The following is a 24,925-nucleotide window of genomic DNA, read 5'->3' on the forward strand; positions in this document are numbered from 1 at the left end:
CAAGGTAGTTTATCTTCCTTCCTTTATGTATGTGACATAAGAGCTCATGTTGCACCTCGTAACTATGGTCTTCTTTAAGCAGGTGGCTTGTCAAAATAGATAGTCTCTTTTTCTACAGTTTCCAACTTCTACAGTTTTCCTTCAGGCAGGTGCACATTGTCCTGGCAGACTGACCTGTATAGACTTTGTCGCAAGTACAAATGATTTTGTATATTCCACTCCTTTCTGATGCTGAAGTGCACTCTTCACTATTGCACAAAATTGCCCATCAGTGCTGTGTGCAGAAATTATGTTTTGAAGTTCCCCGATATAAGCTTTCTGGCAACATTCAGAGACACTTTTCCTAAACATGGATTTCTGCACTATTTATTGCAGTCTTGAGGTGGTGTGTTGAGAACAGGGTAATCTTACATTGCATTTTCGCTGAAATAATTCCTTTTGTTTTAGTCCTATATCAAACATTGACAACTGTAATCTTCAAAAACTGAGATACTCTGTAGATCCACTATAAAGTCTTTGATCCTACAAACATTTCAACGCCACACCCATGTCTTTGCACCTGGAAAAGCTGAAAACTAGTTTGGAAAATAAATAATAAATATTGTAGAATATTACACCAGTGTCGCATGTGTTTTCATTCACAATAAAACTATGCAATGAACATACAGACTTACCTCTCCCGAGTGGATCTAGAGATGGCAGTACCCGTGAAGATGAAGAAACACTTGGTTTAGCTGTTGTCCTTCCAAAAAGATCTTCTTCCTCATCATCTTCAAACAAGGACTTGCCTCCTTTAGGCAAAGCCTGCTTCGTTCCACTGCCTTTACTCTCAGTAACAGATACAGGGGTCTTTGAACTGACAGTCTTCTTCTCCAAAGAATGAGGCATTGATGAGAAAAGGTCATCAGTTTCTGGACTATCATCACCAAATAAACTAGAATTTTCACCTGTTCTGATTTTGATACTTTTCTCTTTCACTTTACCATTAGTGTGTTTACGGGACGTCCTAGCATCTTTTTTACTACTTGCAGAAAACAAATGATCACTTCCATCATCATTTAACACTGACAACCCCCCAGCAGGAATTTTTGGAACCGAGTCTATGCTTTTTTCTGAACTTATCTTCTCACTCGATACCGCAATGTGATCACTCTGTGAATCATTGATTGAATCACCCTCTGTGGTTAATTGTGTGCCTATACGGTCTTTCCTCACATTTTCTGTAATTTTTACTGTTGATGACATTCTTCCTGTTTCCTCTGACGTCCATAAGGAACTTGAAAAGAGTCCGCCATCTGACGACAGTACTGGGACACTGTTGTTTCCAAACAAATCAGTTTGGGCAGCATCTGAATAGTTATCCGATTTGGCTGAAGGGAACAAATCCTCTTCCACACTGCTGAATAAATCTTCTAATTTATTAATTTTCATACTCTTTTCCACATCTTTCTCAGCAGCAGTTCCCTTTCGTGCATCTGGGAATAATGTCCTAGGAGGAGCTTCTGCATTAGTCGCTTGAAACAAGTCATTTTCTCCAGTGTCAACTACTGTGGATTGTATTATTTCACTGTGTGTGTCATGATTTTCAGTAAGTGTGCTCTTTCCAGAAACGCTCTTTGGAGTAGGGGCTGGGAAAAAACTATCTTCTCTGTCTACTGAACTGGAAATGAAAAGATCGGCCAGAGGCCCACTTGTGGACTGAGAAGAATCACTAACAACTGACTCCACTGGCAAACCAGCCTTTTGAGAAAATTGTGGCACTTCTGTGGGTGAAAGTATTGGTGCTGCTCTAAACAGATCATTTCCGTCGCTGTAGTCAGATGGCAAGTCACTGGGAACTCCAAACATATCTTCCTCATCCGTGGAAGGAGACAGGAGACTGCTTCCAGCTGCTGGAGGATTTGGCATTGCAGGAATTTTCGTTGGTGCCTCATATTGGTCTGCTTCAGTATTCTTGCTCTTTGGTTCCACTGATGATCCCTGCACACCGTGTTTGTCTGGCTGCTGAATTGCTGATGCTGGTGACGGTACAGTCTCCTCTGCCATATTATCTTGACTTATTACAGCTGAGGCACGTAAAGCTTCATGTCTGGCATGCCGACTCTGTGGTCTGCGTTTAACTTGGATCTTCACTCGTTCCTGCAATCAACATGAGAAATCACATGCAACACTATTACTTGTAGATGAGAGTTTATTCAAATAACTGACACATAAGATTAAATGTCAAGGCATATCAATTAACTACAATCATTATTTACAAACCTGACATATGAATGGTAGGTAGACCAATGAAGTTTTGTTAGATTCCCAGAGATGAGGTAAGAAAAGAGAAAGATTACGACACCTCATGGAAGGTGGGGAGATGACATTAAGATTAAAAAGTGTGAAAGGCAATATGAACTCATGTAGCCAAAGACTGCAATGTATGGAAAAGTTTGAGGATAACCTCTATCCAACAGTGAATATCTACTTGCAGATAATGGAAATAGCCTCTTATCATATTAATAAAAGCAACACTAATGAAATATGGGCATTTACGCTACAGGGTCAGTCAAACTGCTTGCCAGTAAGCACAACCACCCAAAATGTGCGGAAAGCTGAAGGAAAAAAGAACATGATTATTCATATTTAGCTAGAGAAATGTGGCTTCAGTTTCCCACGAGATACGACATTCACAGAATGATATAACTACATTTCTAGATTTCATAAAATTGTGTGTGTGTGTGTGTGTGTGTGTGTGTGTGTGTGTGTAGGGGAGAGGCGGGGCTAGCAGTTCTGGAAAAGGTACGAAATTGAAGAAGCAGTCATTTAGCCAGCCAAGTACATGTGAAAGCATACAAGAGATTTTATCTTGGAAAAGCTTCTCATAAGGACCAAAAAGCAGTGACATGTAGTACGCCATTGGGCAAAAATGTATAATCTGCGATGGCTTTGGAGGGGGGAAAAAATATCTGTGTTTGCCACGTGAAGAAAATGTGAAGTTAGTATTAGTTAACTGCAGAATCATTATGTGCAAAGTTTCAGTAAACATACCAGAAAGATTGGCTGGACATGATTGCTGGCAACATATTTACTGCTATCTGATGCACACGCATTCAGAATACAAGATAATCTCACTGAGATAACTGTCAATGGTTGATCAAAAGTAGCAGTTATTAATGTCGAACAAAAACTTTGCTCTCCCTCTACGACTTTTATCCTCCATGCTTCCCTCCAATACTAATTTGGTGATCCCTTGATGCCTCAGAACATGTCCTACCAACCGATCCCTTCTTCTAATCAAGTTGTGCCACAAATTCCACTTCTCCCCAATTCTATTCAGTACCTCCTCATTAGTTGTGTGAACTACCCATCTAATCTTCAGCATTCTTCTGTAGCACCACATTTCTATTCTCTTCTTGTGTAAACTATTTATCGTGCCATGTTTCACTTCTATACATGGCTACACTCCATACAAATACTTTCAGAAATGACTTCCTGACACTTAAATCTATACTTGATGTTAACAAATTTCTCTTTTTCAGAAAGACTTTCCTTGCCATTGCCAGTCTACATTTTATATCCTCTCTACTTTGACCATCATCAGTTATTTTGATCCCCAAATAGCAAAACTCCTTTACTATTTTAACTGTCTCATTTTCTAATCTAATTCCCTCAGCATCACCCGACTTTATTCGACTACATTCCATTATCCTCGTTTTGCTTTAGTTGATGTTCATCTTATATCCTCTTTTCAAGACACTGTCCATTCCGTTCAACTGCTCTTCCAGGTCCTTTGCTGATCTGACAGAATTACAATGTCATCGGCAAACCTCAACGTTTTTATTTCTTCTCCATGAATTTTAATTCCTACTCCAAATTTTTCTTTTGCTTCATTCACTGCTTGCTCAATATACAGACTGAAGAACATCAGGGATAGGCTACAACTGTCTCACTACCACCCCAATCACTGTTTCCCTTTCATGCCCCTCAACTCTTATAACTGCCACCTGGTTTCTGTAAAAATTGTAAATAGCCTTTCACTCCATGTATTTGACCCCTGCCACCTTCTTAAGAATTTGAAAGAGAGTATTCCAGACAACAATGTCAAAAGCTTTGTCTAATTCTACAAACACTAGGAACGTAGGTTTTCCTTTCCTTTATCTATCTTCTAGGGTTAAGTCATAGGGTCAATATTGCCTCGCATGTTCCAACATTTCGACGGGATCCAAACTGATGTTCCCCCGAGGTCGGCCTCTACCAGTTTTCCCATTCGTCTGTACAGAATTCGTGTCTGTATTTTGCAGCCGTGACTTATTAAACTGATAGTTCAGTAAATTTCACATCTGTTAACACCTGCTTTCTTTGGGATTGGAATTATTATATTCTTCTTGAAGTCTGAGGGTATTTCGCCTGTCTCATATATCTTGCTTACCAGATGGTAGATTTTTGTGATAGCTGGCTCTCCCAAGGCTGTCAGTAGTTCTAATGGAATGTTGTCTACCCCCAGGGCCTTGTTTCGACTTAGGTCTTTCAGTGCTGTGTCAAACTCTTCAAGCAGTATCATATCTCCCATTTCATCTTCATCTACATCCTCTTCCATTTCCATAACATTGTCCACAAGTACATCGCCCTTGTATAGACCCTCTATATACTCCTTCCACTATTCTGCCTTCCCTTCTTTGTTTAGAACTGGGTTTCCATCTGAGCTCTCGATATTCATAGAAGTGGTTCTCTTTTCTCCTTAAGTCTCTTTAATGTTCCTGTAGACAGTATCTATCTTACCCCTAGTGAGATAAGCCTCTACAGCCTTACATTTGTCCCCTAGGCGTCCCTGCTAAGCCATTTTTCACTTCCTGTCAATCTCATTTTTGAGACACCTTTGTGTTGCATTTCACCTGCTTCATTTACTGCATTTTTATATTTTCTCCTTTCATCAATTAAATTCAATATTTCTTCTGTTACCCAAGGATTCCTACCAGCCCTCGTCTTTTCACCTACTTGATCCTCTGCTGCCTTCACTACTTCATCCCTCAAAGCTACCCATTCTTCTTATACCGTATTTCTTTCCTCCCTCCTTGTCAATCATTCTCTAACGCTCTCTCTGAAATTGTCTACAACCTCTGGTTCTTTCAGTCTATCCACATCCTATCTCATTAAAATGCCACCTTTTTGCAGTTCAAATGGCTCTGAGCCCTAGGGGACTTAACTTCTGAGGTCATCAGTCCCCTAGAACTTAGAACTACTTAAACCTAACTAACCTAAGGACATCACACACATCCACGCTCGAAGCAGGATTCGAACCTGCGACAGTAGCGGTCACACGGCTCCAGATTGTAGTGCCTAGATCCGCTCGGCCACTCCGGCCGGCCCTTTTTGCAGTTTCTTAAGTTTTAATCTACATTTCATAACCAATAAATTGTGGTCAGGGTCCACACCTACCCCTGGATATGTCTTACAATTTAAAACCTGGTTCGTAAATCTCTGTCTACCCATTATATAATCCATGTGAAATCTTCCATTGTCTCCAAGCCTCTTCCACGTATACAACATTCTGTCATGATTCTTAAACCAAGTGTTAGCTATGATTAAGTTACACTCTGTGCAAAATTTTACCTGGTGGCTTCCTCTTTCATTACTTACCCCCATTCCGTATTCACCTACTTCCTTCTCTTTCTTTTCCTACTATCAAATTCCAGTCCCTCATGACTATTATATTTTCATCTTCCTTCACTATCTGCATTATTTCTTTTATCGCATCATACATTTCTTCAATCTCTTCATCACCTGCAGAGCTAGTTGGCATATAAACTTTTACTACTGTGGTACACGTGGGCTTCATATCTATATGGGCTACAATAATGGATTCACTGTGCTGTTCAAAGTAGCTTACCCCCGCTCCTATTTTTATTCGTTGTTAAATCTCCTCCTGCATTATCCCTATTTGATTTTGTATTTATAACTCTTTGTTCACCTGGCGAGGAGTCTTGTTCGTCCTGCCATCGAACTTCACTAATTCCCACTATATGTAACTTTAACCTACCCATTTCCCTTTTTAAATTTTCTACCCTACCTGCGCGATTAAGAGATCTGACTTTCTACGCTCTGATCTGTAGAATGCCAGTTTTCTTCCTCCTGATAACAACACCCTTCTGAGTATCCCCTGCCCGGATATCCAAATGGGGGACTATTTTACCTCTGGAATATTTCACCCAAAATGATACCATCATCATTCGGCCATACAGTAAAGCTGCATGCCCTTGGGAAAAATTATGGCTGTAGTTTCCCCTTGCTTTCAGCCGTTCGCAGTACCAGCACAGCGAGGCTGTTTTGGTTAATGTTACAAGGCCAGTTCAGTCAATCATCCAGACTGTTGCCCCTGCAACTACTGAGAAGGCTGGTGCCCCTCTTCAGGAACCACACATTTGTCTGGCCTCTCAGCAGATACTCCTCCATTGTGGTTGCACCTATGGTACAGCTATCTGTATCGCTGAGGCACGCAAACCTATCCACCAATGGCAAGGACTATGGTTCATGGGGGGTCTTCTACATATATAATTTTCTATGTAATTCACAAAATAGTTATCTTACTTTGTTGCCCCATAAATATCAGGCCTACTTTATATAAAGGAGACATCAGTGATTCTGAAATATGTATAAGTAGAGCTTCAACTAATTATCAAATTGACATAACCTACTACATATTCATGAGGAAATACAAAGGTAAATGCAATTTCAGTATCCCCATTGAAATCAATAGAACATAAAATTATTACTCCAAGCGTAAGAAAGAAATGTACACCCATGTGTAACAAAGGAGTTGCAGACTACTACTTTCTTCAGTCTGAGTTTTTTCAGCTCTACTTTTTTTATTGTCAAAGGTACTTGAACACATTTATTACATTTCAGAGGTCCTGAATCCAAGTATGGCTTTACGTTTTCCAAATTGGCTCTACTTCTGAAAAATTTAAGTTTTTTTATTTTAACTAAATGTTGCCATAGATGCTGATTTTCCATCAGTCTTTATTTTCATCTAACTTTTACACTCTTTAATATTTTACAATTAATCAATGTATTACATTCTTTAAAATTTAGTTTGTATTTTTATTTGATCTGTTTCAGAAAAATATGAGTTCTCCATGAAGAGGACGCATAAACAATCCCGATGTATTCGTTATATTTGTGGTGAATACTGCCTATAGAAACAGATACAGAACATCACAGACTTTGTAAAGAAGGCACATCTTGCATATGTTTGAATACAGTTTGGAGACCAAGATAGTACTTGGGTTCCTCACACTGTTTCTATACACCGTGTACAGTGCCTTCAACAGTGGAAAAAGGAAAAATGAGAATGTTTCAATTTCGATGTACCGATGGTCTGGCGAGAGCCAAAAAAATCACCACGACAAGTATTAATTTTGTGTTGCAGATGTAAAAGGTTTCAATTTATTCAAAAAATGTAAATGGGAGCTTCCAAATTTGCAATCAGCCAGGAGACCTGTGGCACACAGTAAAGAAGTTCCTATACCAGTGTTTACTAAACTACCTGAACTTGTAATGTCAGAACCTGAAGGAATACAGGATTTGGAGTCCAAAAGCAGCATCAGCAGTAGAAGATAATATGAAGGATAAATTTTTACACCTAAATTGTTCACTCAAAAGAAACTAAATGACCCAGTACGAGATCAGAATCGAGTAAAACTTCTGGCATCCAGGCTAAAGGAAATCAATTGTCTTAGTCCAGAAGCGAAAATTTCAGTATACCGTACAAGAGAAGCAGGTCCTCTGCAATACTCAGCCAAGATGAAGAATTTGTATAGTGCAATAACATTCCCAGTCTACTAATTCAGGAACATCAACCAAAAGGCAGCTGCACCAGAAGACTGAAATATGTCTTGCTTCACAATGGCAACATCTTTGCATCCATTCCCATTGGCCACTCAACAAAGCTGAAAGAGGAATATGAAACTATCAAAATCACATTGCAGAAATTATGCTATCATGAACATAAATTGTCTACTTGTTGTGATCTGAAGATGGTAAACACCTTGCTTGGGCAGCAGTCTGGGTATACGAAGTACACTTGTTTTATATGCTTATGGAGCAGCAGAGCAAACCAAGATCACTGAAGAAAAGTGGCATGGTCTTTAAGGGAAAGTCTTACTGTAGGTGTAGCCAACATCATTCAGAAGCCATTGCTTAAGAGAAAGAAAATAATTCTGCCTCCATTCCATATAAAGCTAGGAATGACTAAGTAGTTTGTTAGGGTCCTAGATAAAGAAGGCAACAGCTTCAAGTACGAGGGTACTCCCAAAAGTAAGGTCTCCTACATTTTTATAAGTACATAGACCTGTTTATTTCTACAATGGTTTACATCAGTTTACAGCTTGAACATTTAGTTATTTTTTGACATAATAACCATTTCTGTCGATGCATTTTTGTAGATGCTGTGGCAGTTTTTGTATGCCCATGTCATACCATCTTGCCACCAGCTCCACGGCTTTAAGAAGGATGCTGCCTCTGGTGTGACTGGTGCTTGGTCTCAAGTGTAAAGTGGTACACCCCAGTTTCATCAACCATGACAATTGAGTCCAGAAAATTGTCCTGTTCGGCTGCAAGGCAGTGAAGAATTGTGCGGGAAGCATCAACTTGTTGCTGGATGTGGTGCTCAGCATGCGTGGCACCCATCTTGCGCACACCTTCCAGTACTTCAAAGTTTCCATTAAAATTCTGTGAGCGGTGCTTGGGGAAACTTCAGGAACCAACATGCAGAGATCATCCAGGGTGATCCGCCGATCTTCACGCATGCTTTGCTCAACCTTCAACACTGTCTCCTCAGAAATTGACGGTCTCCCGCTCCTTCGTTCGTCGTGAATTTCGGTCCAACCAGCTGCAAACTCTCTACACCACTTAAGAACATTTTTGACATCCATGCACGACTCCACATACACTTCCATCAACTGGCGATGGATTTCAATCAGTGCAGTGCCCTTTGCATTCAAAAACCGAATAACTGCGCGCAATTTGCACTTGGCGGGAACATCCAACAGGAGCTCCATTCTCAACGGCTGCCAAGCCAAGATTGAGCACCTCAGTGTGGCGTGCACATGTTTACACACAGCGCATGAAGCACTCTTCATAACAATGTGACCAACTGCCACAAAAACAGAGATCTGTACTTATAAAAAAAATAGGAGACTTTACTTTTGGGATTACCCTCGTACATACGTAGATTCTTCTTCCCCCCCTGCCCCCCCCCCCCCCAAATTAAGTCTTTAACAATTGAAAGCAGAAATATTTGATGGGTCCCAGATTCGCAAACTCATCAATAATCCCAAAGTGACAAATTTCACGAATGATTAGAACCATTGGACTGGTGAAGTTATATCTTAGTTGTGAAAAACTTCTTAGATAATCATAAGGCAGACAATTACAAAGAAATTGTGTAGAACGTGTTGACAGCGTTTAAGAAGTTGGATTTTAATATGGGTACCAAAGTGCATTTCGTTCACAGACACTTGTCCATATATCCATATAATGTAGGCAATTACAGTAAGAAGTATGGGGAGAGGTTCCACCAAGAAATTAAAATGGTGGAAGGCAGATATCAATGCAGGTGGGAGACGCCTATGATGGCCGACTACTGTTGGTGCCTCCAAAATGATTGTCCTGAAGAGCAATACAGAATAAAATATCATTTCATGATGGAGTAACTCCACAGTCTCACTGAATATAGGGATACAGTTTGTCTGTCATGAAGTAATGCTACATAATTAGTTAATTACAGTTCTTAATGTCTCATTTTGGTGTTATCTGAGACAGTAATCATGTGACTCGTGGTCAGGATATGCCTACTCAAACATTACATTGCTGTATATTTATATTCTTCAATAAATTTTAATTGCCACAAAACAGGAGCCAATTTAGCAAAGCTGAGGCCATATTCGCATTCAGCAACACAAAATGTTCCTAAAAACACTTAAAAACCATTGGGGAAAAAAGGCAGTGTTTAACAGTGAATGACACCCACTGCATAGTATAGCTTTTACCTTTATTAAAATAATTACAAAAAAGGCAGAAATATTTTGAAAACTTTACTGCAATATGTTAGTTAAAATACAGAGTCTGCCACACTAGTCATAAGCCTCAGGTCTCATCTCACAAATGAGGAGCAAGGAGGATGGGCAGAGTACAAAGCTCATTAAAAACTGGGGCTCATATGGCTCCAGGTGGTAACATCCTATCTGGGGCTCATATGGCTCCAGGTGGTAACATCCTATCATAGGGCACTTTTCCAGGGTTACAGTGAAAGCCTCAACAGGACCTGCACCACAGAAGGTGGACATCACCATGGCATTGGTGGCAGAAGAGGCAAAACCATAGCACCTGTACTCCAGATGACAAACTACAAAAGGCACCTGATTCTATGTTATGGGCAGCCTAACTTGCACCTGGCAGAAGGTATAAAATTCCCAACAACAGGACCTGGCAACAGGCCCACCACTCAATCGTCATTACAATTCATGAGTTAGTGGCAAACGTTAAACTATCGGAAAATGCTAGAGCACCACCCCATAGGTGACGCATGATGATCTCATCCGGCCAATGCAGGGAAGAGGGCAAGGTTGGCTAAAGAAGTAAGTCCAAAGTAAATCGTTCCGTATTGCTTCATGGAACAATAGAACATTGACAGGTCATAGCCACTAACTGGTAGAAATCGTAAAATCTTATGTCGAGTTAGCCTACCTACCAATGTCAGTAGTCATTGTCAAACTCGTACGTTTTCTACGATGTCCCATAGGCAGGTTACAATGAGACAACTAAAGACATATTGTGGAATGAGCTACAAGATACTGTTCTGATATGCATTTCTTTTAATGTGTGTCAGGGCGCTGACAACCTCAGTGTTAAGTGCCTGTAAGCCCCAACACACACACACACACACACACACACACACACACAGGCACGAGTTCCTAATGGTCATATGAGGTGCGACAATAAAGTAATGACACTGATGTTTAAAAAAACATAACGATGTGTAGCGTGCGGCTGCCTCAAGTCGAATGAGCCTGCAGCTGCCTGCAAGTACTGATGAGAACTGGGCGCAGCAGGAAGCAGCGCTCCTTATCACCGTGTTGCGCAACCGGAAGTGAATTCTTCTGCAACACGCGTCTAGTAATACCAGGACGCGTGTTGCGCAACAGCCTCGCTCTGCGGCTAAGTCCCACTCAAGGTCACCCGCCTTAAACAGCGGCATACAGTACATGCACAAATGTTGCTTACCATTTTAGCCAAGTTTAATGCTGTCTCCTTCAAAGTAGTTCCCTTCTGATTGCACACACTTTTTCCAGCACTTCTGCCATTGATGGTAACATTTCTGGAACTCATCTTCTGTAATACCCTCCAAGACCCTCGTCATAGCTTTTTGGACATCTTGTGTTGTTTGAAAATGGTGTCCCTTGACTGTCGTTTTGACTCTTCGAAATAGAAAAAAGTCGCACGGAACGATATCTGGTGAATAAGGTGGCTGTGGTAGTACTGAAATTTGAGATTAACAATCACTGTACTGACACAGCAGGATGGGATGGTGCATTATCGTGATGCAGAATCCAATTATCAGCAATGTTGGCATGGACACGAAGAACTCTTTTATGAAGTCTTTCTAAAATTTCTTTGTAGTAATATTGCTTAACTGTTGGTCCAGGAAGCATCCACTCTTTATGAACAATTCCCTTGGAATCAAAGAAGCACACAAGCATGCATTTCACTATTGAATTTGAGATGCAAGCTTTTTTTTTGTCTGGGTGATCCCTTTGAGCACCATTGTGAACTTTGGCGTTTTGTCTCTGGATCATACTGAAAAAATCAACTTTCATCACCAGTGATAACACAGTTCAACAATTCTGGATTGATTTCCATTTACTCTAACAGATCGGCTGCCACATTTTTCCGTGTTTCTCGCTGTTGTGGTGAGAGATTTTTGGGGACCATTTTTGCACAAATCTTTCTCATACCAAGGTCTTCAGTTATTATTATACTAACCGTTTCTCAATTGATGTACAGTTGTTCTGCAATCATTTTCCTAGATCATCTTCGATCAGCTCGTACGAGTTCATGCACCCTGGCCAAGTTGACACCTGTCCCTGAGGTCGATGGTCGTCCACTGCGGTCTTCATCTTCAACATTCATTCTGCCTTCACTAAACATTTTATGCCAACGAAAAACTTGAGCTCTTGACATAACCTCCTCTCCAAAAGCCTTCTGAAGCTTACCGTAAGTTGTCATCACGTTTTCACCCAATTTAACACAAAAATAAATGGCATACCGTTGCGCAATATTACGTGGTTCCATTTCCGTGATGAGAGACACAAACACGTGTTAACTTATTACAGCATAACTCACGACTGAGCAGTTGCGTGATGTGCCACTTGGACTAGAAGCAGCTTATAGACGAAGGTCAAAGATATTGTGCCTACGCAAGCCTGAAGGGTTTCAAAGAAAATCAGTCTCATTACTTTATTGTCACACCTCATATTGGCAATACCAGTGATAGGTGTATGTGCCATGGAAATCCTGGAGATGGCACAGAATCCTAGAACTCATTAAAGCAAATGACCTAATTATCACAAATACATTCCTTAAGAAAAGCACATCACACCTGATCACCTACACAAGCAGTGGACACAACACTCATACTGAATGCATATTACTCTGTAGACATCTAAATGCCTATCCCCTCAACATAAACTGCTAGTTACTGACATCCGAATGAAAGGTTACATAAGAATGCTCTATGTGAAAAGTCAAGTCAAACCCAAATGGCGGAAGCTACAAGAGCATAAAGTGGCCATCAGTGAGAATCCTGCATTCCCTCCCATTTTAACGAGTGTAGCTCAAGCTGAGTTTGGTGTAACACAGCCAGGTATGCGTAGAATTGATAAACAGATGCAGCTTTGGTCAGACAAAGCAAAAGAAAAAAGCAGCTTTCAAACAGTTACAAGCTTTCCAGAATGAGAAGAACCTTCAGAACAACAAAGCCACCAAGTAGACAAGACAAGTGGTAGCAGAGGCCAAAGCAAATCACCATGAACACTTATATAACCAACTAACAATTAAAGAAGAGTACAAAATCATTGACCAAATGATCCTAGTGCAGTGCAGAGCAAGTCAAGATACAAAACATTACAGGTGTGTAAAAGATAAGAATGATCAGCGGTTCCACAACAGCTAGCTTGCTAGCTAGCTAGTTAGTTAGTTAAGTTAGTTAATTAATTAATTAGTTGCATGTTCCATGGATCATTTTGTGTGATAGATTGTAATGATGTGGAATGAGTCATTTTACATTCACATCACAAATTAATTGTTTACAGAAGCGAGTCAATAATTCCTACCCGCCAACTTTTACACATTGCAGTAACAGAAATTCTTCTACAGAATTGAAGGAGTTGTCAAGGAGAAACTTTCTCAGTTTATTATCAAATTTTACTTTGCTGCCTGTCATTTTGTATCCCTGGGTAAGTGACCAAAAATTTTAGTTGTAGCATTGTAAACCCCATTTTGTGCTAATTACAACCTTAATGTGGAGTAACGAATGTCATTTTTCCTTCTGGTATTATAATTATTTACCTCATAGTTCCTTTCGAACTATAGTGGATTATTTATAACAAACTTCATGAGAGAATAAATATACAGTGAAGCAGAATGAGATTTTCACTCTGCAGCGGAGTGTGCGCTGATATGAAATTTCCTGGCAGATTAAAACTGTGTGCCGGACCGAGACTCGAACTCGGGACCTTTGCCTTTCGCGGGAATGTGCTCTACCAGTTAAGTTTGGAAGGTAGGAGATGAGGTATTGGCAGAAGTAAAGCTGTGAGGATGGGGCGTGAGTAGTGCTTGGGTAGCTCAGTTGGTAGAGCACTTGCCCACAAAAGGCAAAGGTCCCAAGTTCGAGTCTCGGTCCGGCACACAGTTTTAATCTGCCAGGAAGTTTCATATGGTGAAGCAGTTATCTTAATTCCCAACACCTTAAACATATATCTACAGGATGATCATGGGTGAGTACAACATATTATTATTACAGTACAGCATTTTTTTTGTGTAATGAAGACTTTCTTCCTTAAACATGATTTACTCCAGAACATTATTCCATATGACATTAGCGAATGAAAATATGTCAACTCACACACAAGCAAGCACACCCATGCATACATGGCAGCTATACCACCACCAGCTCTGATCAAAATGCAACTGCCATGCAAACAGCAATCTGAAGTGGGGCAGAGAAGGTGGAGGAATAGATAACAGTGTATGGGTGGGGTATACAGAGGATAGAGACTGCCACGTGCAGTGTAAGGAGTTGGGGCATAGGGGTGGGCGGAGGGAAGGGGTGGAGAAAAAAAATGGGGCATGGAAAAGGAAAGGCACAGAAAAGGAGAGGAGCAGGTGACGGGAAAGAAAAGGCATGTACATTGGCAGAGGGTGGCACACAAAAAGGATGAGGAAATGTGAAACGGGACGTGGTGTCTGGATGAAGCAGCAGAAACTGTTGGGTGGGGGTGTGGGACAGCAGCTTATCATAGGATGAGGCTGGGATAATTTTAAGAGCAAAGAATGTCTTGTAAGGATAACTCCCATCTGTGAAGTTCATAAAAAACTGTTAGTGCAAGGGAGGATCCAGATGGCCCTGGCTGTTAAAACAGCCACTGAAATCAAATTTGTTGTGTTCAGCTGCATGTTGTGCCACAGCGTGGTTTACATTGCTCTTGGCCACTGTTTGGTAGTGGCAGTTCATCCTGGTGGACTTCTGGTTGGTAGTCATGGCATTATAAAAAGCTGTACAATGGTTGCAGCAGAGAACATGGCTGTGTTCAGAGGTGACCCAGCCTTTGATTGAGTACAATATGCCTGTGTCAAGAATGGAAGAGGAAGTGCTAGATGGCTGTATTGGGTAGGTGTTGCACCTGTGTCTTCTACAGGAATATGGTACCTATGGCAAAGGGTTGGGATTGGGAGTGGCATAGGGATGCAGTAGAATGCTGTGGAAGTTGGGTAAAATGTCCCTCATTTCAGGACATGATGATAGGTAAAGTCCTGACAAAGGAGGTGGTTCAGTTGTTCCATTCCGGGGTGTATTGGGTGATGAAGAGGGCACTGTTTTGCAGCTGGCTCTTGGAGAAGATGGGAGTATTGCACGTGTGTGGGGGAAATGGCACGGGAATTTTGTTTGAAGGCTAGGCCCGGGGGATAAAGCCTATCCGTGAAGGCCTTGGTGAAATCTTCAGCATACTGGGAAAGGGAGTTCTTTGAACTGCAGATACACTGTTTACAAGTGGCAAGGCTGTAGGGGAGGGATTTTTTGATGTGGAAGGGATAGCACCTTCAAAATGTAGGTCCTGTTGGTGGTTGGTGGATTTGATGTGGACAGAAGTGTGGATGAGGCCATCAGAGGAGAGGAGGTCAATGTCTCGGAAGGTGGCACACTGGGTTGAGGAGGGCCATGTGAAGTGGATAGAAGGGAAGGTGTTGAGGTTGTATCGCTCTCTGCCAATGTACTCGCCAGCCCCTTCTCCTCCCCTGCTCCTCTCCTTTTCCAGTCCTCCCCTCCTCCACCCCCCACTCTCCCACATCCCACCTCCCAATGCTGTACCTGGCAGTCTCTACTATCCCTCCTCCTACGCTGCCTCACTCCAGACTGCTATTCACGTGAGTCGCAATTTGGTCGGAGCTGACAAGTGTTCTTTGGTGAACAAGGCTTTGGCCAAAAGCTGTAATGTGTAACAGTCTTTTTGTTATGCCTGTCTGCAATTCAATACGTCATCGTTCCGGTGAGAAGCAATCTATCATTTTCCTAATATTGTTGATATTCCAACCTGGGGTGTCCATTTTTAGGTTACTATGTTAAGTGGACAAACTGCTGAATGTGATGAGCAGGCCAGAAAAAAGAGGGGGGGGGGGGGGGGGGGAGGCAGAGAGGAGAAAGGAGTCTATGGAACATAGGCATGGAACAGTTATAACTAGTATATTAGAAACAGGTGAGAGAAATATTAACTGGCTGCTGCTACTTTAGCAAGGGTGATTTCTTCCTTTAGATATTTATAGTTAGAAGATATGTAATTTTCATTTTCTTGATCTATTATGCATGTTGGATCCTGTCAACTGTCATAGGTACTTATAAATTTCTCTGTGCATTTGATCTAACTTTCTTGTGCCTGAAGTACTCTTAGGCATAGACATGACGTTTGTTATACATTCATGTTTCCTGAAGGAGACCTGAAGTCCAACCATTGATGCTTGTGTCTTTAGTTTGTTGATGTGTACTAAAACTGTGTGTAATGAATCAGAAAAAAATGTGAGGTCATCTGGAAAAGCTATGCAGTTAACTCAAATTCATGTTTCTAATACCAGCCTGATCACATTTCCAACACCTTTGCCTCTAGAGATAATTTTCATGGGTATACAGTAGAAAAGTAGAAATGAGAGCCCAGCTCCTTGCCTGAAAGTCATCCCAATTTCAAAAGCATCTGAAATATCTCCCATAAATTTGAGTTTGAAAGTGTGTGTGTGTGTGTGTGTGTGTGTGTGTGTGTAAGAGTTTGTTAGGTAACAGTCCTTATTTTGTCATCCAAGCCAAGTTTTCATAATTTTGAGAAGAATTGTTCCGTCAGTGGATTCCTATGTCTTTCTGAACTACAACTTTCTTACTTATGCGTTCCACGTGAGAGAAAATACATTTAAAATTCATGTTCCATGAGACACATGAAATTTCTTTCTTCATGAAGCCTCTTTGGTTTTCATCCAACTGTGAGTCCAATCATTTTTCTGTCATACTCTGTAGTGCTTTGAAGAGAATGTTCTAGGCCATAAGAAAAAAGAAACAGTACACAGTTAATTGTTTATGTCCACTCTGCCACCTGGGTTAAGAAGTGGGTGGATCAGTGGGGAGGGGGGAAGGGACTAGCCACATCCAAGTTCCTCTGTTTCCAAGATGTTAAGGACTGTCTTAGTCTGTTTATTAATAGCACTGTTTCTGGTGTTCTTCCACATTTTGGCAATGATCGAGTCATCTCCTCATTCCTTGTTGTTCTTTAGTGAATGTATGAATTGTCTAATTTCATCTTCTTTGGTAGGTGATGAGTGAGGACAAATAGGAGGGGTTGTTTTGGACTTTGAACTGGTTTTGAAGCCACACCGTTTTGTGGAAATAACACTCTCCTTCCAAGTAAAAAAAAAAAAAGATTATCACAGTCTTTGTTCACAGAACATCAAAATAATTTCTTTTGGCAAATAAAAATTAGTAACTTTTTAACAAGGGGCGATGAGTTACCAGACAGCCAGACAGAGAGTATGGCTAGATAATAAAAACACAAAATTTTGAGGATAGCAGAAAGCACATCTGCACAGTTACAAATACGGGTTGTGTACACTTACATGTAATATTTGCATGTGATGTTATTAATTTTTGTATTTTTAGTCTTTCACAAGGAGTCTAGCTGGTTATCAATGCCAGGCGCACAATATAAGATGGATGAATACCAGCTGTTGAAATAATAAAATTTCCTGTTTCTAAGAAGTGTCTGGAGGCTGCATTCATAGTACTTTGTTGTGAGCTGCAATGCTGTGTTGTCAAGAAAAAACATTACACTGTTATACAGATCCAATGATTTGATTCAAATCTGAATAGAAGATTAGAGAACCTGATTCCAAAAATGAAGTCACGCACCTGCATCAGAAACAGAAAAGTGGTCTAGAACTACAGAGAGAAAAGTTTTAGTGGTACCTCGTGCAGCACAGTATAGCACGCTTTCTATGAATCTTTGTTGGATGCAGGATGAAAAATGGACAAATAAAATAGCATCTGTGATCCTAAATGCCAGTGTTCTTAAGTTCAAATCTTTAAAATCCAAGCCATGATGGAACAGTCATTGATCTGCAAAGCAGTAGTAGTGGGACAGACAGACTAGAAGAGATGTCATATGCAAAACCAACATAGCATACCTAGCACTCCAGAAGTGTCACTATACAATGTTTTCCCTGAACAGCCACAGTGTGAAAAGGGTGATGTCAATGCCACACTATCATGTAAGTCAGAAGGGCAAATTCTACTCCCTACTGAATGGGCCTTCAACGCCACAGTTAAAAGCCATTGCACAATCTGTGGAAAATCCGTTCTGTGGGAAATGACTGAACACGCACAAAAAACACGAGCACTTACATGAACTCCCGGGACATGGAAGCATGTAACGTAAGGACACATTCACTGAGCACACAATCCTCCTGTCACTGTTCCACATTAATATCCATATGCAGATCTGTCACCTTACCAACCTCCATGACAACGTTTACACTCACACACTCTTTTCCACAGTTTCCCTCTCCTTCTGTTCTATTCCAATACTGATGTCACATTGCTATCATGTCCCCTTGCCACTTCTCCTTCTCAGCCATAACTCATCCTTGCCTCCACACCTTCCCTCCCTCTTTCTTACTCTCACCAACTTCCTCCAGCACAACCCCTGAAAGCAGACATGCTGTGGCATTGGTGCAATGTAGCCACCCAGAAAATGTAGCTCTCTGTGTGTGTGTGTGTGTGTGTGTGTGTGTGTGTGTGTGTGTGTGTATAATAAATGGCTCTAAGGACTATGGGACTTAACATCTGAGGTCATCAGTCCCCTAGACTTAGAACTACTTAAACCTAACTAACCTAACGACATCACAAACATCCATGCCCGAGGCAGGATTCGAACCTGCGACCGCAGCAGCAGCGCGGTTCCGAACTGACGCGCCCAGAACCGCTCGGCCACAACGGCCGGCTGTGTGTGTGTGTGTGTGTGTGTGTGTGTGTGTGTCACTTAGCTCTGAAGGCAGACATAATAAGAGCTTAATCACATTTGCAGTCTTGTTTATATGCCATCCAAGACTTTTCCTTATCATAACACATCAGTAAAATTTATTAGGCACTGTGTATTACCTTTCCAGCACTATGGAGTGGTGCAGTTATGTCAGCTGCAGGCTGGTCAAATCCAATACCTTCCTCAGACTGAAAACCTTTGCGAGGTGGTTTTGCTCCAGGTAACAGAGCGAGTGGATCAATATTAAGGCTTGGACGTTGAATTTTTCCTGGAAGCTTCTCACCTGCAAATAAACATTGGCACATACATTCAAGGAATATTAAAAAGCAGCAGAGAAAAAAAATCAAGTACCATATTCCAGTAACTGAAATTAATTTAAATTATCAGTAACTCAAGGAGATGGTTGGTTGGTGGATTGATTTTTTTTTTTTGGGGGGGGGGGGGGGGGCACAAAGAAAAACAAACAAACAGCGAGGTCATCAGTCCCATTGGATTAGAGAAGGATGAGAAAGGAAGTCATCTATGCCCTTTCAAAGGAACCAGCCTCGTATTTGCCTGAAGCAATTTGGGGAAATCACGGAAAACCTAAATCAGAATGGCCCGAAGCGGGTTTGAGCCGTTGTCCTCCCGAATAGGAGTACAGTGTGCTAACCACATCGCTTGGTAACTCAAAGAGAACTCCAGAATATCTAACTGCTAAACTTACAAAAATATTTATCAAGTAATGACTACATCTCTATTGGATGCAGGTCATCAATTTTTCAGATGATTTAATATTGTTTAACTATTTTTCTACTACACAATGGAAAATTCAGGATAGAATATGACAATATTAAGAAAATGGTAGTTGCAGACAGGCACAACAAAAAGACTGTTAGAAAGTAATCTTTCGGCCAACACGGTCTTCATCAGAAATAGACAAAAACACACACACACATACACACACACACACACACACACACACACACACACACACAATGACCACAGTCTCTGACTGCTAAAGCCAGACTTGCCTTGGCAGCCAGAGACTGGGGCCGTGTGTGTGTGTGTGTGTGTGTGTGTGTGTGTGTGTGTGTGTGTGTGGTATCCGAACACCTATTAGTGGTCATTAATATAGCATGTGTCCACCCTCCACGTTTATGACAGTTTGAACTCTGCTGGGAACAATGTCAATGAGGTGTCTGAATGTCTAGAATGACAGCCCATTCTTCCTCAGGAACTGAAACAGAGAAGGTAGTGGTGTTTGATACTGGGGTCTGGAGTGGAATTTCTCTCAAAGTTGTCTCCTTGGGCTCAGGTTGGGGCTCTGGGCTGGCCAGCCCATTTCAGGAATGTTACAGTCCACAAACCGTTACCTCACAGATGCTGCCTCATGAAAGGGTGCATTGTTATGCTGATATAAACAATCGTTATATCCGAACTATTCCTCTACTGTAAGCAGTCAAAATGCTGTAAGATGTGTTCATATTCTTCCACATTTAATGTTTTCTTCAGTGTAATAAGAGGACCACCACCATAACTATGGAAAACACTCCCATGGCACTTGTTAATTCTCCAGGCATCCATATAACCCAATCTTTTTCATTACATTGCCACAGGGTAGAGTGTGATTCATTACTTGTTTCCAGTTATCCACCATCCAGTTGCATTGCTCTTTACATCACCTCAAGCATCCCTTACAAGTGGGTACAGAAATGTGTTACTTATGAGAAGCTGCCTGGCCACAGTACCCCATTCTTTTAACTCCCTGTATACAGTCAAGCGGGTGTGTCGGTAGCACTTTGGAACTCACAAGTGAACCTTCTAATCATTGCATGCAATTTCTTACAACTACCTTCCCCAATGCACAACAGTCCCTGTCTGTCTGTACATGAGATCTGCCTGGTCTTGGTTTAGATGTGGTTCTTCCTTTATATTTACACTTCACAATCACATCAGCAACAGCTGACTTGGGCAGCTTTAGAAGGGCTGAAATGTCCCTTATGGATTTGTTACTAGTCCACGTTCAAAGTCACTGAGCTCTCCTGATCAACCAAGTCAGCTGTTACTGCTTTCTACTGACAACACAATATTCTCCACATCCTTTTATACTGGCCCGTCCACCTCTCATGACATCTAGTGGTCCAATTCTGCATTATATTAGAGGCGGTGTAGGTAAATTTGAGACCGCAAATTCTATGGTCTGGGGCTCAAATCTTAGTTTTGTGCTAATTTTTCCAGCAATTACCTGAATCTCTAACAATGATTCTTCTTTATGAAGCAATCAGTGAACTTGCACCAAGGATCTGAGCCCATGCTTAACTGTGGAACCACTAATGCTGCGTGGATAACGTCAAAAGACGACAAGGATATACTAACCCCAACAGCACATACCTATTAAAGACCTGTGGTGCTCAAACTGAGACCACCTGTATGGATTTCAGATGCTGACTGCAGCCAATAATGTAAGGCACCCAAGTGTCAATCCCAATATAGCACACAAGTTTTGTCCATTATTCAGGTATGGACATCAGTACGAATTTATTGTCAGTGGCAGTTTGGCGATGTCAACCATAAAAATGTGAAGGGAACACTATTTTTCATTGTATGTAACTGATCTGGAAATTGGCTCTCCTCCTTATGCATTGACAAACACTATATTATCACAAAAGTGGTTTACAAACAAAACTCCCCCACCATTACTGGTAAAGAACAATAAATCAAACAATGCTTCATGCACACTATTATTAATTCTTAACTGTGTCTTGTCAGGGTCCTAATTCCATAACTGAAAACAAAAGTTACAACAGCAGAAATTATTCCATACAGTTAGAAACAAAAGCCAAGAGAGAGAGAGAGAGCAATAATTCTGCAAGATGTTTAAAGGAATAGCAACATGGCAAGCATTGTCACTTATGTAGGAGTTATTAAGAAGTAGATTCAACATAGTCAATTATCTCACCAGATTTGGGTGATGTAACAGCCTCTTCTGCTGGTTCTCTTTTATTTTCACTCAGCTGCTTCTCCCTGCTGAATACCAATCCATCTATTTTATCATCAGGTGGAGAGTAACCTTTCAACAACTCTCCAAAAGCTGTTGATGAGAGACGTTCTGTCTTTTGGGAGTCACCAAATGACTCCTCACCTATACCAGGTGAACTCTCTCCAAAGGTGTCTTCTCCTGTTGAGCTGTCTTGTTGCAGAGCAGTAGTTTTTCTGATGTCTAGTGTCTTCGGTGGTTTTGGTTTGGTGACTGGTGCTATTACATCTTTTTTGTCAGACTTCTTTGAATATATCTCACTATCTACATGTTCTTTCCCTATCTCTGTCTGCTTTTTATGATTATGCATTCCATTCACATCTGGTGTTAGCTGACTAACACCTGCAGCTGACTGTACTGAAATTTCTGATGTACTTTCCTCTACATCCTTATCTACAGGACGTGTTGCTGTTTTTGGCTTACCCAATGAAACAACAGGTTTTTTAGTTACTGCTGGTTTCTTAGTGTCATATGTATTTCTGTGTGTGGCTGGTGCAGCTTCTGTATTTTCTGTTTCAGTAGTGTCCTTTACCACTGATTTTTCTTTACTTGGTGTTCCGTCAGCTGGAACTGAAAATATACTATCAGTGGATTCATCTGGGAAAACTGGTGGTTCTGCTGTCATGACAAAAACTGGGTCTGTTTTCTTATCTGGCAATGATGTTACTTTCTCACCTACCACATTCTCTGACTTATCTGATCTCAGTTTCTCACCAAATATATCAACTTCCTCATCAAAATCATCACCAGAAAATAAGTTCACTTTGCTATTTTGCCTTTGAGTAACATAGGGTTTCACTTCATTTCCAATTTCAGAAAATATGTCATTTTTCGAAGCATTACCAGAAATTACAAAATTATTAGTTACATCCCCAGAGAAAATGGAGGTATTACCCGATTCTTTATCAAACAATGAGGATCCCTTGCTGTGACTGTCACTTTTGGAAACATGATTTATTTCTTTTGCCATACCTTTATTATCTGACTGATCCACAGGAATTAATGCTGGAGAATCACCTTTTCTGTACTCAGTGCTTTGGATACCATCCTCCCAGTCATCAAACAAACCACCAGTAGGCACATTTTCATGTGAAACTGAAGAATTTTGACCATCACTAGCTCCCAATGTTAAACCACTGGTCTTCACACTGAATAAATCAGTGTTTGTATCATCAGGAGGAGGAATCAGTATGCTACCACCATTACCAAAGAGACTAGTCTTTTTAGGTGGTTCTTCTGAGGAATAGTCTATTTTCTTTTCAGATGACAGGACATCAATGCTTCGGCGAGATCTTGATCCAGTTGAACTTGCAGAAGAGAAAAGCAAATTGTCTTCATCTGAATCATTATCATCATCAAATAAAGACTGTGGTTTCTTCTGCTGGATTAATTTTGACACACTTGGAGGATTGACAGGTGAACTGAAAAAGAAAATGTAAGTATCAAAATGAAATTTAACTTAGCAACAAACAAAAATTATTGAAGCTCTAGCATCTTTCCCACAGCTTTGTTCACATATGAATTCAACACATATACTGCACACATCTCCTCCTCCCCTCTCTCATTGAACCCTTCTCCCGTCTCTCTGTCCATCTCATCCTCCCACTTCAATCTGTCCACCTTTCCCTCCGCATTCCCCATTTCCTCCACCACTTCTCTTTGTACATCACCTTCCCCCCACACTCTCCTCAGCCATACCCATCCACACCTGTAGCTCCTATGAGGCATGCCAATATTACCTGCACGTGTATCCTTGTATCCTCCCTCCCCCTCTCTCCCTCTTTCTCCATCCAGCCCCTCCTCCATCCTCTCCTTGTCCATCACCTCCCCCCCCCCCCCCCCCCGCCCTCTGTGATCACTCCATCTTCTCTCCCCTTTCTGTCCATCTACTCCTCCTCCCATTTTTCTCTCTATCCATCTCCTCTTCACTCCCTATCTGCCCTTCTCCTCCTCCTCCTCCTCCCCCCCCTCACTGTCCATCTGCTCCTCCTCCCTCTCCCTTTTGATACTCTTCTGCCCCTTCCCCAGTCATTAACTCCTTACCACCTTTCTCCCTATCCATCCTCTCCTGCATACCTTTCTCTGTACATTCCCTTTTGCCCCCCCCCCACCTGCCCCCCCCCCTTCCCACCACCTCCTATCCACTCTCCTCCAACCCACCACCTCCTGCCTTCCTCAACCTTCCTTTAGCTGTGACCATCTGCAAATGTAGCCCCTGCAAAATATGTTGATAAAACAGGTCAATACCACCTCAGATAAGGCAGGCCCATACTGTTCCCACACGTCTGTCCTGCAGGCAGCCTATAGAGCAGAGGCTGAATAAACATGTTTTTCTTGTATCTCTGCTACTGTTTGGGCCAGGTAATTATATACCCCATCATGCTGATACTCACAAAGTTGTTTTTTATTCTTTTCTTTTTTTTGTGCCAATTTTCACTGAAATTGGTGCAAAGGTTTGGGAAGAGATCCCTCAAAAACACATTTACAGTCAGAGGGGGAAGAGAGGAGACGGAGAAAGAGGAGATACTTTGTTTTGTCCAACTACAATGTCCTTGTGTTGTAGCTTGAATGGGATTATGTGTTGTTGGAGTGGGTAAGAGGCGAAGTGGGGAAAGTAGCAAGTGGGCAGGATAGGAATGTGACACCAGTGCACGGGTGAGGAGAATTGAGTGTGGGGCACCTGAAGTACAGGAGTGGGGTGTCAAGGGGAGGTAGAAGAGAGACAGGAGAGACAAATGATAGGAGGAGAGGAGGAAATGAGAGCAGATTTAGTAAAACGGGCGGTTGGTGCACAGAAACATGGGCTGGCAGAGATTGACATCAGGAGGATCGAGGGATCAAAAGGTGTATTTTAAGGACAGTTTCCATCTACATAATTCAGATACACTTGCACTGGACACATGGCATAGGTTGTGAAGCAACTTCAAGTGCTCTGCAACCAGGAGGTTAACTGTAATCTTGGATACAGTTTGGAAGTGAACACTTATTCAGACGAACTGTCAGTTGGTGTTACTGCTCACATAAAAGCCTGTGAAAAACAACAAGCATATCTGACACCATTAGAAGGAGGGCCATT

General features: G+C 41.4%; 1 protein-coding gene across 1 annotated transcript in view; it reads right to left on the bottom strand.

Moving 5' to 3' along the window:
- The window catches only part of LOC124544941 (WASH complex subunit 2), a 154,707-nt gene that overhangs the window by 45,828 nt on the left and 83,954 nt on the right, over positions 1-24,925 (bottom strand). The window contains exons 11-13 of the mRNA XM_047123688.1: positions 21,772-23,270; positions 18,950-19,113; positions 675-2,139 (exon numbers count right to left, since the gene is read on the bottom strand). Of these exons, the coding sequence (XP_046979644.1) occupies positions 675-2,139; positions 18,950-19,113; positions 21,772-23,270 (3,128 nt within the window). The remainder of the gene's footprint in view (positions 1-674; positions 2,140-18,949; positions 19,114-21,771; positions 23,271-24,925) is intronic.

Source organism: Schistocerca americana, chromosome 8, assembly GCF_021461395.2.
Source record: "Schistocerca americana isolate TAMUIC-IGC-003095 chromosome 8, iqSchAmer2.1, whole genome shotgun sequence".
Lineage (NCBI taxonomy): Eukaryota > Metazoa > Arthropoda > Insecta > Orthoptera > Acrididae > Schistocerca > Schistocerca americana.